Source organism: Heptranchias perlo, chromosome 26, assembly GCF_035084215.1.
Source record: "Heptranchias perlo isolate sHepPer1 chromosome 26, sHepPer1.hap1, whole genome shotgun sequence".
NCBI classification, from domain to species: domain Eukaryota; kingdom Metazoa; phylum Chordata; class Chondrichthyes; order Hexanchiformes; family Hexanchidae; genus Heptranchias; species Heptranchias perlo.
Genome location: NC_090350.1, coordinates 44543183 through 44558299, shown reverse-complemented (window position 1 = coordinate 44558299; position 15117 = coordinate 44543183). Strand labels below are relative to the sequence as shown.

Genomic DNA, 15117 nt, shown 5'->3' with positions numbered 1-15117 from the left:
CTTTTGACACAATTACCTTAAATCTGTGTCTTCTGGTTACCGACCCTTCTGCCACTGGAAACAGTTTCTCCTTATTTACTGTATCAAAATCCTTCATAATTTTGAATGCCTCCATTAAATCTCCCCTTAACCTTCTCTGTCCTAACGAGAACAATCCCAGCTTCTCCAGTTTCTCCACGCAACTAAAATCCCTCATCCCTGGTTCCATTTCAGTAAATCTCCTCTGCACTCTCTCCCAGGCCTTGATATTCTTCCTAAAGTGTGGTTCCCAGAATTGGACACAATACTCCAGCTAGAGCCTAACCAGTGATCTATAAAGTTTTAGCATAACTTATCTTGCAGAGAGCCAGCACAGACTCAATGGGCTGAATGGCCTTCTTCCGTGCTGCAACCATTTTATGATTCTATGAATCTAATGTCATGTGAGCCTGTCCCCCCAAATCCCTCCGCTCTTCTACAGCACTAAGCCTATTTCCATTCACTGTGTAATTACTGCTGTTAGTTTTTTTAAATAAAATGCATCACCTCACACAGGCATAGAATTCCATCTGCCAAATTTTAGCCCATTCCTCCATCTTAATAAAGAAATAAAGGTCAAACTTGCATTCCTATAGCACCTTTCACAACCTCATTATGTCCCAAAGCGCTTTACAGCCAATTATTTTTTTGAAGTGTAGTCATTGTTGTAATGTAGGGAAACATGACAACCAATTTGAACACAGCAAGATCCCACAAACTGCAGTGAGGTTAATGACCAGATAATCCATTTGTAGTGATGTTAGTTGAGGGATAAATATTGACCGGGACACCAGAAGAACTCCCCTGCTCTTCTTTAAATAGTGTCATGGGATCTTTTATGTTCACCTGAGAGGACAGATGGAGCCTTGGTTTAACCTTTCATTTGAAAGACAGCACAGTATAAAACACTGGTTAGGCCACAGCTGGAGTACTGTGTGCAATTCTGGTCGCCACACTACAGGAAGGATGTGATCGCTTTGGAGAGGGTGCAGAGGAGATTCACCAGGATGTTACCAGGACTGGAGCGCTTCAGCTATGAAGAGAGACTGGGAAGATTGGGTTTGTTTTCCTTGGAGCAGAGGAGGCTGAGGGGGGACATGATTGAGGTGTACAAAATTATGAGGGGCACAGATAGGATGGATACTAAGGAGCTTTTTCCCTTCGTTGAGGGTTCTATAACAAGGGGACATAGATTCAAGGTAAAAGGCGGGAGGTTTAGAGGGGATTTGAGAAAGAACTTTTTCACCCAGAGGGTGGTTGGAGTCTGGAACTCACTGCCTGAAAGGGTTGTGGAGGCAGGAACCCTCACAACATTCAAGAAGCATTTGGATGAGCACTTGAAATGCCATAGCATACAAGGCTACGGACCAAATGCTGGAATATGGGATTAGAGTAGACAGGGCTGATGGCCGGCGCGGACACGATGGGCCGAAGGGCCTCTATCCGTGGTGTATAACTCTATGACTCTATAACTCTATGACCTCCTACAGTGCAGCACTTCCTCATTGCTGCACTGAAATGTCAGCCTGGATTATGTGTCTCTGGAGTGGGACTTGAAGCCACGACCTTCTGACTCAGAGGCAAGGTGCTACCAACCGAGCTGGGAAGTGGGGATATTGCTCTGGTATTGGGGCGAGGGGATATCTGCTCTCATGTTGGGGTGTGGGGATATCTGCTGTTGAGGGGATATCTGCTCTCATGTTGGGGTGTGGGGCATCTGCTCTTGTTGAGGTTTGTGGATATCTGCTTGTGTTGGGGTGGGGGGAATATGTGCTGTTATGTTGGGTGTGGGGATATCTGCTCGTGTTGGGGTGGGGGGATATCTGTTCTCGTGTTCGGGTGGAGGTATATCTGCTCTCGTGTTGGGGCATGGGGATGACAACTCTTGTGTTGGGGTGAGGGAATATATGGCCTTGTGTTGACGTGTGGGGCTATCTGTGTGTTGGGGTGAGGGGATATCTGCTCTTGTGTTGCAGTGAGGGGATATCTGCTCCTGCATTGGTGTATGGGGATATCTGAGTTTACAGTGTGCACAATACAGTATAACTGCGATTACACTGTGTATAGTACAGGAAAACTTAAGTTACAGTGTGTACAGTACAGTGTGATTGAGTTTACAGTGTGCACAATACAATATAACTGAGTTTACAGTAGTAAACAATTTTACAACACCAAGTTATAGTCCAGCAATTTTATTTTAAATTCACAAGCTTTCGGAGGCTTCCTCCTTCGTCAGGTGAACGAGTTTACAGTATGCACAGTACAGTATACCTGAGTTTACCGTGTGCACAGTACAATATGATTGAGTTTACAGTGTGCACAATACAATAATAACTGAGTTTACCATGTGCACAGTACAGTATACCTGAGTTTACCATGTGCACATTACAGTATAACTGAGTTTACAATGTACACAGTACAGTATAACTTGATTTTATAGTGTACACAGTACAGTATAACAACAACAACTTGCATTTATATAGTGTCTTTAACGTGGTGAAACATCCCAAGGTGTTATCAAACAAAATTTGATACCGAGCCACATAAGGAGGTATTAGGACAGGTGACCAAAAGCTTGGTCAAAGAGGGAGGTTTGAAGGAGTGTCTTAAAGGAGGAGATAGAGGTAGAGAGGCGGAGAGGCTTATGGAGGGAGTTCCAGAGCTTAGGGCCCAGGCAGTTGAGGGCACGGCCGCCAATGGTAGAGTGATTAAAATCGGGGATGCGCAAGAGCAAGAATTGGAGGAGCGTCCTCGAAGGATTGTAGGGCTGGACAAGGTTACAGAGAAAGGGAGGGGCGAGGCCATGGAGGGATTTGAAAACAAGGATGAGAATTTTAAAATTGAGGTGTTCCCAGACCGGGAGCCAACGTAGATCAGTGAGCACAGGGTTGATAGGAGAACGGGACTTGGTGCGAGTTAGGATACGGGCAGCAGAGTTTTGGATGAGATCAAGTTTATGGAGGGGCGGAGATGGGAGGCCAGCCAGGAGAGCATTGGAATACTCCGGTCTAGCGGTAACAAAGGCATGGATGAGGATTTCAGCAGCAGATGAGCTGACGCAGGGGCGGAGATGGGCGATGTTACAGAGGTGGAAGTAGGCGGTCTTGGCGATGAAGTGGATATGTGGTCGGAAGTTCATCTCAGGGTCAAATAGGACAGCAAAGTTGCGAACGGTCTGGTTCAGTCCCAGACAGTGGCCAGGGAGAGGGATGGAGTTGGTGGCTAGGGAACAGAGTTTGCGGCGAGGACCAAAGACAATGGCTTTGGTCTTCCCAATATTTAGATGGAGGAAATTTTTGTTGGACAAGCATTATGACAAATGAGAGACAGTGGAGGGGTCGAGAGGTGATGGTGAGGTAGAGCTGGGTGTCATCAGCGTACATGTGGAATCTGACTTCGTATTTTTGGATGATGTCGCCGAGGGGCAGCATGTAGATGAGAAATAGGAGGGGGCCAAGGATAGATACTTGGGGGACTCCAGAGGTAACAGTGCAGGGGCAGGTAGAGACGCCATTGCAGGTGATTCTCTGGCTACGACTGGATAGATAAGAATGGAACCAGGTGAGCGCAGTCCCACCCAGCTGGATGATGGAGGAGAGGCATTGGATGAGGATGGTGTGGTCAACCGTGTCAAAGGTTGCAGACAGGTCGAGAAGGATGAGGAGTGATAGTTTACCATCGTCACAGTCACATAGCATGTCATTTGTGACTTTGATAAGGGTCGTTTCAGTACCATGGCAGGGGTGGAAACCTGATTGGAGGGATTCAAACGTAGAGTTGCGGGAAAGATGGGCATGGATTTGGGAGGCGACAACATGTTCAAGGACTTTGGAGAGGAAAGGGAGGTTGGAGATGGGGATAGTTTGCAAGGACTAAGGGGTAAAGGGTGGGTTTTTTGAGGAGGGGATGATGATGGCAGATTTGAAGGGGAGGGGGAAGGTACCTGAGGAGAGGGAACCGTTAACGATATCAGCTAACATGGTGGCCAGGAAGGGAAGTTGGGTGGTCTGCAGTTTGGTGGGAATAAGGTCGAGGGAGCAGGAGGTGGGTCTCATGGTCAAGATGAGCTTGGAAAGGGCATGAGGGGAGATAGGAGAGAAACTAGAGAAAAATGCGAGTTCAAGGCTAGGGCAGGGGGAACTGTAGGGGAAGCTTGGCTCGGTGGGGTAGGGGAGGGGAGGGAAGAGGCAGAGGCAGCTGAACGGATGGTCTCAATCTTAGTGACAAAGAAATCCATGAATTCCTTGCACATTTGGTTGGAGGTGAGGGTGGAGGAGGCAGGGGAGAGGGGTTTGAGAAGATGGTTTGTAGTGGAGGAGAAGCCGGGGGCTATCTTTGCATTCCAGGATGATCCTGGAATAGTGAGCAGTTTTGGCAGAGGAGAGCAGGACCCGATTGTGCTTTATGTGATCCAGCCAGACCCGGCGATGAATGTCTAAACCAGTTGTCCACCATAAACATTCAAGTCTGCGTTCCTTGGACTTAAGGGAGAAGGGATGAAGGCCATACCAGGGGGACCGACCAGGGTGAGAGCGAGTAATGGTTTTAACGGGGACAAGGGCATCAAAGGTGAAGGTGAAGGTATGATTGAGCAGATTGGTCGCTGCAGAAATGTCGCGGTGAATGGAGGGCCAAAGGCTAGACAATTGGGAATTTGAAAGTGGCGTTGTAAGTGACTTAGGGGAGAGTTTTTTCCAGGACCGGACACAGAAGGAAGTGGGGTTGAGAGGGAGAAGGGTGATGTGGGTGGAGAGGGATACAAGGAAGTGATCAGAGATGCCCTTATCTGTGATTGACACGATGGGAGTAGAGAGGCCATGTGAGATGGCAAGATTGAGGTCGTTGCCGTGAAAATGGTTGGGGAATTTATATGGAAGGAGAGATTAAGGGAGGATAGGAGGGCAGTGAACTCAGAGGAGAGAGAGCACGATGAGTTGAGATGGAGATTGAAATCACCGAGGACAAGAAGTCGCTCGATGCAGAGGCTGAGGGAGGAAAACAGCAAAGATATCTCGGTGAGAAACTTAGCGTGGTACTTGGGTGGGCGGTAGAGAACGAGGATTTTAAAGGAGATGCAAGAGGGGTGGAACAAGGTGAGATATTCAAAGGAAGAGAAGGTTCTAGAGGAGTATAACACCAAAGTGTGATTTGGTGTTAAGGGCCCACCGCCACTACGGCGATCTGGGTCGGGCAAGTGGTGGAAGACATAGACAGGCGGGGAGACTTCATTAAGGGGAAAGGTATCATCACCCATCAGCCAAGTTTCCGTCAAGGCCATGATGTCGATGCAATCATCCACAATAAGCTCATGGATAGCAAGGGCCTTGTTCATAAGTGAACTGAGTTCAGTGTGCACAATACAGTATAACTGAGTTTACAGTGTGCACAATACAGTATAACTGAGTTTAAAGTCTGCACAATATAGTATGAATGAGTTTACAGTGTGGACAGTACAGTATAACTGAGATTACAGTGTGCACAATGCAGTATAACAGAGTTTACAGTCTGCACATTACAGTATAAATATGTTAACAGTGTGCACAGTAGAGTATGAGTGAAGTTATAGTGTGCACAATACAGTTTGAGTGTGAGATATAGTGTGCACAGTACAGTATGTGAGTTATAGTGTGTAGAGTACAGTATGAATGTGAGTTAGTGTGCACATTACAGTATAACTGAGTTTACAGTGTGCGCAATACAGTAGAACTGAGTTTACAGTGTGCACAATTCAGTAGAACTGAGTTTGCAGTGTGCACAATACTGTATGACTGACATTACAGTGTACACAATACAGTAGAACTGAGTTTAGTATATGCAGTACAGTAGAACTGAGTTTACAGTCTGCACAGTACAGTAGACCTGAGTTTACAGTGTGCATAGTACAGTATAACTGAGTTTACAGTGTACACAGTACAGTGTGAGTGTGAGTTGCAACGTGTACAGTGCAGTATGAGTGTGAGTTATAGCGTGCACAGTACAGTATGAGTGTGAGTTGCAACGTGCACAGTACAGTATGAGTGTGAGTTACAGTGTGTACAGTGCAGTATGAGCGTGAGTTATAGTGTGCACAGTGTAGTATGAGTAAGTTTGCGAGTTTGTGGCTGCATCACAGGCTGAAGTCATATTTAAAACTCATTCCATTTCTGACAGAAATCCGGTCCTGTTTTTCTCTCTACACCTTGTGGTTAGATTTCCTATCTGTGGTGTCACAACCTGACTGTGCTGATGCAAACTCAAAGTCACTTAAGACAACTTTCACAATTGTACAGCTGCTGTCTTGTTTAGAGGCTTTACTTCTTCCCTGCTCGTGGAGCCTTCCTTCCCATGAATTTGTCTAAATTGATCAGGTAAATGTCATCTTGAAATGAACAAGCTCACTTGAGCAATTACCCAGTTCTGATCCTGTAGTGAGCTCTGGTCATACTTCACAGGACTCCCAACAGTCTCAATGGGTTACAGTGTTTATTAGGCCTCACGGGTAATTACAGAGAAGTAACTTTGATAGCGTGTTGAAAAGGTTAAGGGAGGGGGAACAAATACTTCAGCAAAGGAACAGGCCAAGCTGCTAGTCTCTGCAATTTACATCAGTCACAAGTAGATTCATGGACTAAGGTGTGAGAATGAGGCAGTATGACTGAATGTGAGGGACATAGTATGAGTTATTGAGAATCTGTTAGTGACAGTGAGTGTGTGTTTGGCTGAGAGAGTGTTAATGTGAGTGAGAGTGTGTTTGTGATGTGAGTGAAACCAGCCATATGAGTGGGTGGGTATTAATATGTCATGGCTTTGTGTGGAAGCATGCTTGTGAGTGTTAGTAGATGTGTGCTAGGGATATTGATGTGAATGTGTTTCAGGGATATTGGTGAGGGCGTGTTCGTGGGCCTATGTTTGCAGGGGGGGTGTTCGTGGGCCTATGTTTGCGGGGGGGTGTTCGTGGGCCTATGTTTGCGGGGGGGTGTTCGTGGGCCTATGTTTGCGGGGGGGGTGTTCGTGGGCCTATGTTTGCAGGGGCGTGTTCATGGATGTTACTGTGAGTGTGTACATGTTGGGATGCTGGGCTGGAGCCGGGCAGTTTTGGAGTGTACATTTTGGCTAATACACTGTTCCTGAGGTGGGGTAAGCACATTCCTACCCTTCAATAATGTTGCCTTAACATTCAGTTACAGAACTGATCTTTCACATTGTGTGGTATGTAGATCACTTTATCCCAAGGCACAACGCAAATCTGCTAATGGAGTAACTTTTCACTATTCTCTCTGTTTGTTTGCAGTGATCGTTGCCCAGAACCAGCACATGAAGAAATAATTGGGACCTGATGAAGATTTCTGCTTTTTCACTCCTCAGAAATAAGCAGCATTGGGCTCTGGATGGATGTTGCTTCATTGCCAGCCCTGTGAGGCCTGGAGCTTATTAGAAACATTCTCAACTAGGCTGCAAGATGCTAAACTGTTTGGCAAGACACTAAAGCATCTTCACCACAAAGCTTAGCTAGAGTTTGCTGCTGATCTTTCCTGAAGAATTGTCTGGTGTTGGATATCTTGTCATGGAGTTAGAGTTCAACGTTGAGGAACTGATTGATTTGAATTTCCTAACGGATGAAGAGCAGGATGTGATTGTACAAGTCCTGTCCCGTGACACCGAACTCCGTTTATTAGAGGACCAACGCATCAAGTGAGCAAAAGGAAATTCAGATTTTCTACATCCAATCTAATCTCATTCGCAGAGATTCTGACAAATAGACTTGACTCATTATTCCACCTTTTCCAGCAGAGAATGTTATATTTGAGGGCTATTATCTTATGCAACTTCGTGCTAGTTTTAGCAATGGCCTTTAAGGCTAGTGATGGAAAACAAGTTGTGACACCAGAAAACCCATTCAACTAATGCAAAATTCATGAATTAGCTTTTAACAGCAGGGTTACTGAAATAGCACAAGCAACTTGCAAATGGTCCAATGTGATCTTCTGCTTGGACTTTGTGATATCATGAGGGTCATTTGTGCCTGAATGAAATATGGTTTCCTTAATCTCTACCATGCTCAAAAATCTCTACTGAACTTTGACAATAATCTGAATGCATTTTGGGGGTGGGGTGGGGGGTTGTTCAGGGACCCTGTTAACAGATTATTAAGAGGCTAAATAGTGATTACTGAGGCTTTGCAATGATTGGCTATCTCAACCAACCAATCGCAATAATGTATACTGGTATTTTCAGTAAATATTTAGATACAAACAAGTAGTAGCCAGGACAAGTTACCAACTGGTAACAGTGACCCATTAGCAAGAGCTATGAACAATTAACCAATGGTAACCATAATCAGTTATCAAATGGTAACTATCACCAATTACCAAACAGTATTAGTGACCATTTACCAAATGGTAATCAGTACCAAGCAATAACTATAACCATTGTCAAACAATTATGAAGTAGTAACCGTAACCCTTTACTAAGCAATAACTTTGATTTATTATCAAGCATTAACCATCATCCATTACTAAGCAGAAACCATGACCCATCACCAAATGGTAACTATGGCCCATTACTGCAATCATTTTCTTGAAACACAGAACTGAGATCCTGACCCGATATTCTTTTTATTACTCGTACTCTGCCCTCAGATTCAGAGTCCCAGAATTAACTCGTGCCTGTTCCATCATTCAAATAGATTATGGCTGATCTGTACCTCAACTCCATTTACCCGCCTTTGAACACTATCTCTTAATACCCTTACCTAACAAAAATCTATTGATCTCAGTTTTGAAAGCCCCAAATGGCCCCCAGCATCCACAGCCTTTTGGGGGAGAGTGTTCCAGATTTACACTACCCTTTGTGTGAAAAAGTGCTTCCTGATTTTACTACTGAATGGCCTAGCTCTAATTTTAAGATTATGCTCTCATGTTCTGGATTCCCCCACCAGAGGAAATAATATCTACCCTATTGACTCCTTTTTTTCATTTTAAACATCTCAATTAGGTCATCCCTCAACCTTCTATACTCAAGGGAATACAAGCCAAGTTTAAACAAACTGTCCTCATAATTTAACCCTTTAAGCCCCGTTATCATTCTGGTGAATCTGCGTTATACCCCCTCCAAAGCCAATATATCCTTCCTGAGGTGTGGCGCCCAGAACTGAACATAGTACTCTGGATGGGGTCTAACCAGAGCTTTGTATAATTGTAATATAACTTCCATCCCTTTGTATTCCAGCCCCCTTGAGATAAAGGCCATTAGCCTTTTTGATTACGTTTCTGTACTTGGACCTCTAAATCTCTCTGCTCCTCCACAGTTCCCAGCTTCACACCATTTAGAAAATTCTCTGATCCAAAGTGGATGACCTCACATTTCCCCACATTGAACTACATCTGCCACAATTTTGCCCACTCACTTTATCTGTCCATGTCCCTTTGTAACTTCCTTCTCCCATATATTTGCTGTTTCTACTAACTTTGTGTCATAAGACTTGTGCTGGAAATTTCCACAGAGTTGCTCCAGCACCATAACCTCACCCGGAGTGCAGCGGGAGCCCCGTTTAAGCGCTAATGGGGTGACCACCACACTTCCGGCAGCTCAGCAGGAGTAGCTTCGAGGAAATTGAATAATGTCTTGCAAAGTGCAGCACCGGGCTAATCAGATAAAGGTGACCTTCATTAGTTTTGGACTGGATTCTAAAATTCTAACAATGAAAAGGACAGTCGATCCTGCAGATCTCAAAGCCTAAGTATTTCATTCCTCCACATTCTAAAGTTTGTTTAGAAGGTCAGGACGATGATCTTGAATCTTATCTCATCGATGATTATTGGCAAAGTAGGCCCAGTTTCGCTTCTATCGACACCAGCACCTCGTTACCGCCCATAAACCTTTTCTCTTGTGAATTCTGCAGGAAGTTGCAACAATCATTTCTCGATCCGGAACAGCTAAAAATCGCAACAGGAGATTGGTTCAAGGAAGTCCGAGCAAAACGCCACACAGACAAACAGTTTGGAGCAGACATTGTCCGTGCCTCTATTCGCAAGAAGAAAAGAACAAGAGGTAGATCTATTTACAATATATATCAATGACTTGAATGAAGGAAGCAAATGTACTGTGGCCAAATTTGCTGATGATACAAAGATAGGTGTAAAAGTAAGTTGAGGGGAGGACACAAAGCGTCTGCAAAGGGATATAGATAGCTTAAGCGAGTGGGCAAAAATTTGGCAGAGAGAATATAACGTGGGAAAATGTGAAGTCATCCACTTTGGTAGGAAAAATAAAAAAGCAAAATATATAAATGGAGAAAGACTACAGAATGCTGCGGTACAGAGGGATTTGGGTGTCCTTGTACATGAAACACAAAAAGTTAGCATACAGGTGCAGCAGGTAATTAGGAAGGCTAATGGAATATTGGCCTTTATTTCAAGGGGGATGGAGTATAAAAGCAGGGAAGTCTTGCTACAACTGTACAGGGTGCTGGTGAGATCACACCTAGAGTACTGCGTATGGTTTTGGTCCCCTTATTTAAGGAAGGATTTACTTGCATTGGAGGCAGTTCAGAGAAGGTTCAGTAGGTTGATTCCGGGTATGGAAGGGTTTTCTTATGAGGAAAGATTGAGCTGGTTCGGCCTATACCCACTGGAGTTTAGAAGAATGAGAGGAGATCTTATTGAAACATATAAGATTCTGAGGGGGCTTGACAGGGTAAACGCTGAGAGGATGTTTCCCCTCATAGGGGAATCTAGAACTAGGGGGCATAGTCTCAGAATAAGGAGTTGCCCATTTAAGATGGAGATGAGGAGAAATTTCTTCTCCTCAGAGGGTTATGAACCTTCGGAATTCTTTGCCCCAAAGAACGGTGGAGGCTGAGTCATTGACTGTATTCAAGGCTGAGTTAGACAAATTTTTGATCAGCAAGGGAGTCAAACGATATGGGGAACAGATGGCCAGACTCAGATCAGCCATGATCTTACTGAATGGTGGAGCAGGCTCGAAGGGCCAAATGGCCTACTCCTGCTCCTATTTCTTATGTAGATCTGAAATTTGTCGCAGGCAATTTCTACAGGAGCAAAGAAAGCTAAGAGGAGATTTAATAGAAGATTTTAAAATTAAGAAGAGTTTTGAAAGAATGAATAGGGAAAGACAAAGATGAGGGATCTTCGATTTAAAATTGTCACCGAGAGTGAGGAGAGGGGCTAGAAGAAATTTGTTTAGACAGGTGCTAGTCACAGCATGGAATGCTTTGTCATGGCGTGATTGAGGGAGAGAACATTGCACCTTTTTAAGGGAAAATTGGATAAATATTTGAAGCAGAAGATGATACAAAGAAAGTGCAGGCAACAGGATTATTTTTGGACTGCTCTATCAAAGAGTTAGTTCAGACACGGTGGTCTGAATGATCTCCTTCTATGCTGTAAACTTCTATGGTCCTATCCTTTTGTTTCATTTTGATTGTTGCATTACATCCTACTGTGGTCTAGCCCTGATCTTTTTGCACAACAGAACTTATCCCCACTCCTTTTGACACATCAGCTCACTGATAGTTGCCGCAAGGAATTGCTTTGGGGATCCACTGGCCTTCCTAGGATTGGAGGGGAAAGAACTGCATGCTACAACCAGTAAGACTAGCATGTCATTTACTGATTGAATGATTTAATTACTAATCCGGGTCCTGTCCAATGGCATACTGTATATTGGTCCAATAAACACCATGTTCGCCATTATCACCTGCTGTTCCTGAACTAGTGAGCACGGCCAAATCCCATTTGTTACAACCTTTAATATGCCGCTTTCCAAATAAACTGTCGGGACCATGTTAAAATAAATTGAAACAGTTTTTCTCTCCATAACTACACTGTGAATCTGGTACTAATGTCTTTTTACCCGTGTAATGACGTACGGTGAGTCATTCGAGGTCTACCTCAGTGGGAAGAGTAAGTGTGGTAGTAGCTACGATCATCCACTGGGGCCTCATTGGATGGAGGTGGCACGGGTGTTGGCTCATGACCATGGAGTTGCTGGAAGCATCTGATACTGTTGTGGCTGCCTGCTCCTAGCTGTCTTTATGCCGCCAACCACATCTGCATATCTACTTCCACCACTGTAATATCGCCTGCCTCCAACCCTGCCTCAGCCCATCTGCTGCTGAAACTCTCATCCATGCTTTTCTACCTCTAGACTTGACTATTCCGATGCTCTCCTGGTCGGCCACCCTTCTTCCACCCATACTTCAGCTCATCCAAAACTCTGCTGCCGGTATCCTAACTCACACCAAGTCCCTTTCACCCATCACCCCCTGTGCTTGTTGACCTACATTGGCTCCTGGTACCGCAATCCCTCAATTTTAAAATGTTCATCTTTATGTTCAAATCTCTCCATGAGCTTGTCCCCCCCCACCCCCCCCCCCCCCGCAATATCTCTGTAACCTCCTCCAGCCCTACAACCCTCCAAGATCTCTGCGCTTCTCCAATTTTGTCTCTTATGCATCCCCGATTTCCATTGCCCCGCCATTGGTGGCCGTGCCTTCAGCTGCCTAGGTCCTAAGCTCTGGAATTCCCTCCTTAAACCTCTCCACCTCTCCTCCTTTTAAGACGCTCCTTAAAACCTGCCTCTTTGACCAAGCTTTTTGTCACCTGTCCTATATCTCTTTATGTGGCTCAGTGTCAAATTTTGTCTGCTGACTCTCCTGTGAAGGACCTTGGGACATTTTGCTATGTTAAAGGCGCTACTTTTTAAAATCATTCTCGGAACGTGGGCGTCAATGGTAAGGCCGGCATTTATCGCCCATACCTAGTTGCCCTTGAGAAGGTGGTGGTGGGCCATCGTCTTGAACCACTGGACCGTGTGGTGAAGGTGCTCCCACAGTGCTGTCAGGTAAAGAGGTCCAGGATTTTTCACCCAGCAACAATGAGTTTAGAAGAATGAGAGGTGATCTCATTGAAACAGATAAGATTCTGAGAGGGCTTGATAGGGAAGATGCTGAGACGCTGTTTCCCCTGGTTGGAGAGTCTAGAACTAGGGGGCATAGTCTCAGGAGAAGGAGTCAGCCATTTAGGACTGAGATGAGGAGGAATTTCTTCTCAGAGAGTTGGAATTCTCTACCCCAGAGGGCTGTGTATGCTCAGTCGTTGAGTATGTTCAAGAATGCGATTGATAGATTTTTGGCCACTAAGGGAATCAGGGGATATGGGGATCAGGCGGGAAAGTGGAGTTGAGATCAGCCATGATCTTATTGAGTGGCGGAGCTGGCTCGAGGGGCCATATGGCCTACTCCTGCTCCTATATCTTATGTTTTATGAAGGACATAAGTTGGGACGGTGTGTGTCTTGGAGGGAAAAACTTGGAGGTGATGGTGTTCCCATGCACCTGCTGACCTTGTCCTTATAGGTGGTGGAGGTTGCGGGTTTGGGAGGTGCTGTTGAAGAAGCCTTGGTGAGTTCCTGCGGTGCATCCTGTAGATGGTACACACTGCAGCCACGGTGTGCTGGTGGTGGATGGGGTGCCGATCAAGCAGACTGATTTTTCCTGGATGGTGTTGAACTTCTTGAGTGTTGCTCCAGCTGCTCCCATCCGGGCAAGGGGAGAATATACCATCCCACTCCTGACCCATGCCTTGTAGGTGTTGGAGAGGCTTTGGGGAGTCAGGAGGTGAGCCACCCGCCGCAGAATACCCAGCTTCTGACCTGCTCTGGTAGCCGTGGCAGTTATGTGGCTGGTCCAGTTGAGTTTCTGATCAAGGATGTTGATGGTGGGGGAATCGTCGATGGTAACGTCATGAGGAGATGGTAAGACTCTCGTTGGAGATAGTCATTGCCTGACATGTGTGGCATAAATATTACTTGCCACTTATCAGCTCAAGCCTGGCTGTTTTCCAGGTCTTGCTGCATGCAGGCATGGACTGCTTCATTATCTGAGGATTTGCGAATGGAGCTGAACCCTGCAATCAGCAGCGAATGTTGACTTCAGTTTTACTGGGGCTCCTTGGTGCCACACTTGGTTGAATGCTGCTTTGATGTCAGGGGCAGACACTCTTGCATCACCTCTGGAATTCACCATGTGTCCATGTTTGGACCAAGGCTGTGTAGGGGGTGGTGGTGTGTGTCAGCTTCACCTCTGACTTCTGTGCGGTTCGAATCGCTCCCACTCCCTGGGTTCTAGACCTTGGACTTATATGGGGGTTGTGACAAAGTGCAGCAGACAACTGGTTTTGGTGCAAGAAACTTTGACCTTTATTAAAGAGAGAAAATACAACACAACAATCTTAACACTCTAATAAAATGGGGAACACTTCGGTACACACAAGGGAAATTACAGTAGAAAGATACCTCACCCCTCCCAATCCCACTTTTACAGCTAAGTTGGACTCTAAAGGACCAGAGATAATGCTCACCAAACGGATCCTTGACAGTAATTCACCAAGAGGTAAGTCAGGAATAGATCGTAGAGTGGAAACTTTGCGGATCTTCGGTTTTCTCCCGAGTTGGTTTTCTTTGGTCGCGGTGGCCCATTATTACCCGGTTGGTTGGTGGTAATATTTGGCTGGTTGTTTCGTAAGGCCCTTGTTGCCGCGAGGTGTCTGATGGTCACTGGGGCTGTTGCTCTGGTTTCTTCTTGTGTGTCGGCCTGCTTCTAGAGCTGCTGACCTTCTCTTTTGAACTGCTTTCCTGTTGCCCCCTCACCTTGTTGAACTGTCGTCTCCCGAGCTGTTGAACTCCTGGCTGAACTGAACTGCTTTGCCCTTGCAGGTCTGGCTGACCGGTTCAGTCACGTAGGGTTCGTTGGTTTTGCTGGAAGCTGCTCTCCTTCCAGAGACAGGCAGAACAGGAGAAGCAGAACACAAGAGCCAGCAAGAGCCAGAGAGAGAGAGAGAGAGGTTTTGAGTTTCCACTTCTATATCCCTCTCTTACAATGGTCTTCGTCACTTTAAAAAAAAGGCCTTTCATGTCTGTTTAAACAGTTCTTACAAAGTCCTTAAGAATCTTTGATGGCTTTTTGATGGTCCCTCATCATGTTGCAATTGCTTCTCCCGATGGGTCATTGTTAATTCCGATTTTTAGAGCTTGTCACACAAGGCTTCCTTTTTTATCCAACGTCCTAGGTGTTGATCGGTTTTGCTTTAAAACAAAGACA

At 45.5% G+C, this 15117-nt stretch overlaps 1 protein-coding gene across 2 annotated transcripts in view; it reads left to right on the top strand.

Annotated features, from left to right (window-relative positions):
- LOC137342758 (synaptotagmin-like protein 1) overlaps positions 1-15117 on the top strand; it is a 156029-nt gene that overhangs the window by 50431 nt on the left and 90481 nt on the right. The window contains exons 1-3 of one of the 2 annotated variants that reach the window (XM_068006935.1): positions 6252-6365; positions 7289-7689; positions 9899-10047. In XM_068006935.1, coding sequence (XP_067863036.1) covers positions 7562-7689; positions 9899-10047 — 277 coding nt within the window. In that variant the 5' untranslated portion in view covers positions 6252-6365; positions 7289-7561. Of the gene's footprint in view, positions 1-6251; positions 6366-7288; positions 7690-9898; positions 10048-15117 lie in introns of those variants that run through there. The other variant, XM_068006936.1, reaches the window with a different exon arrangement.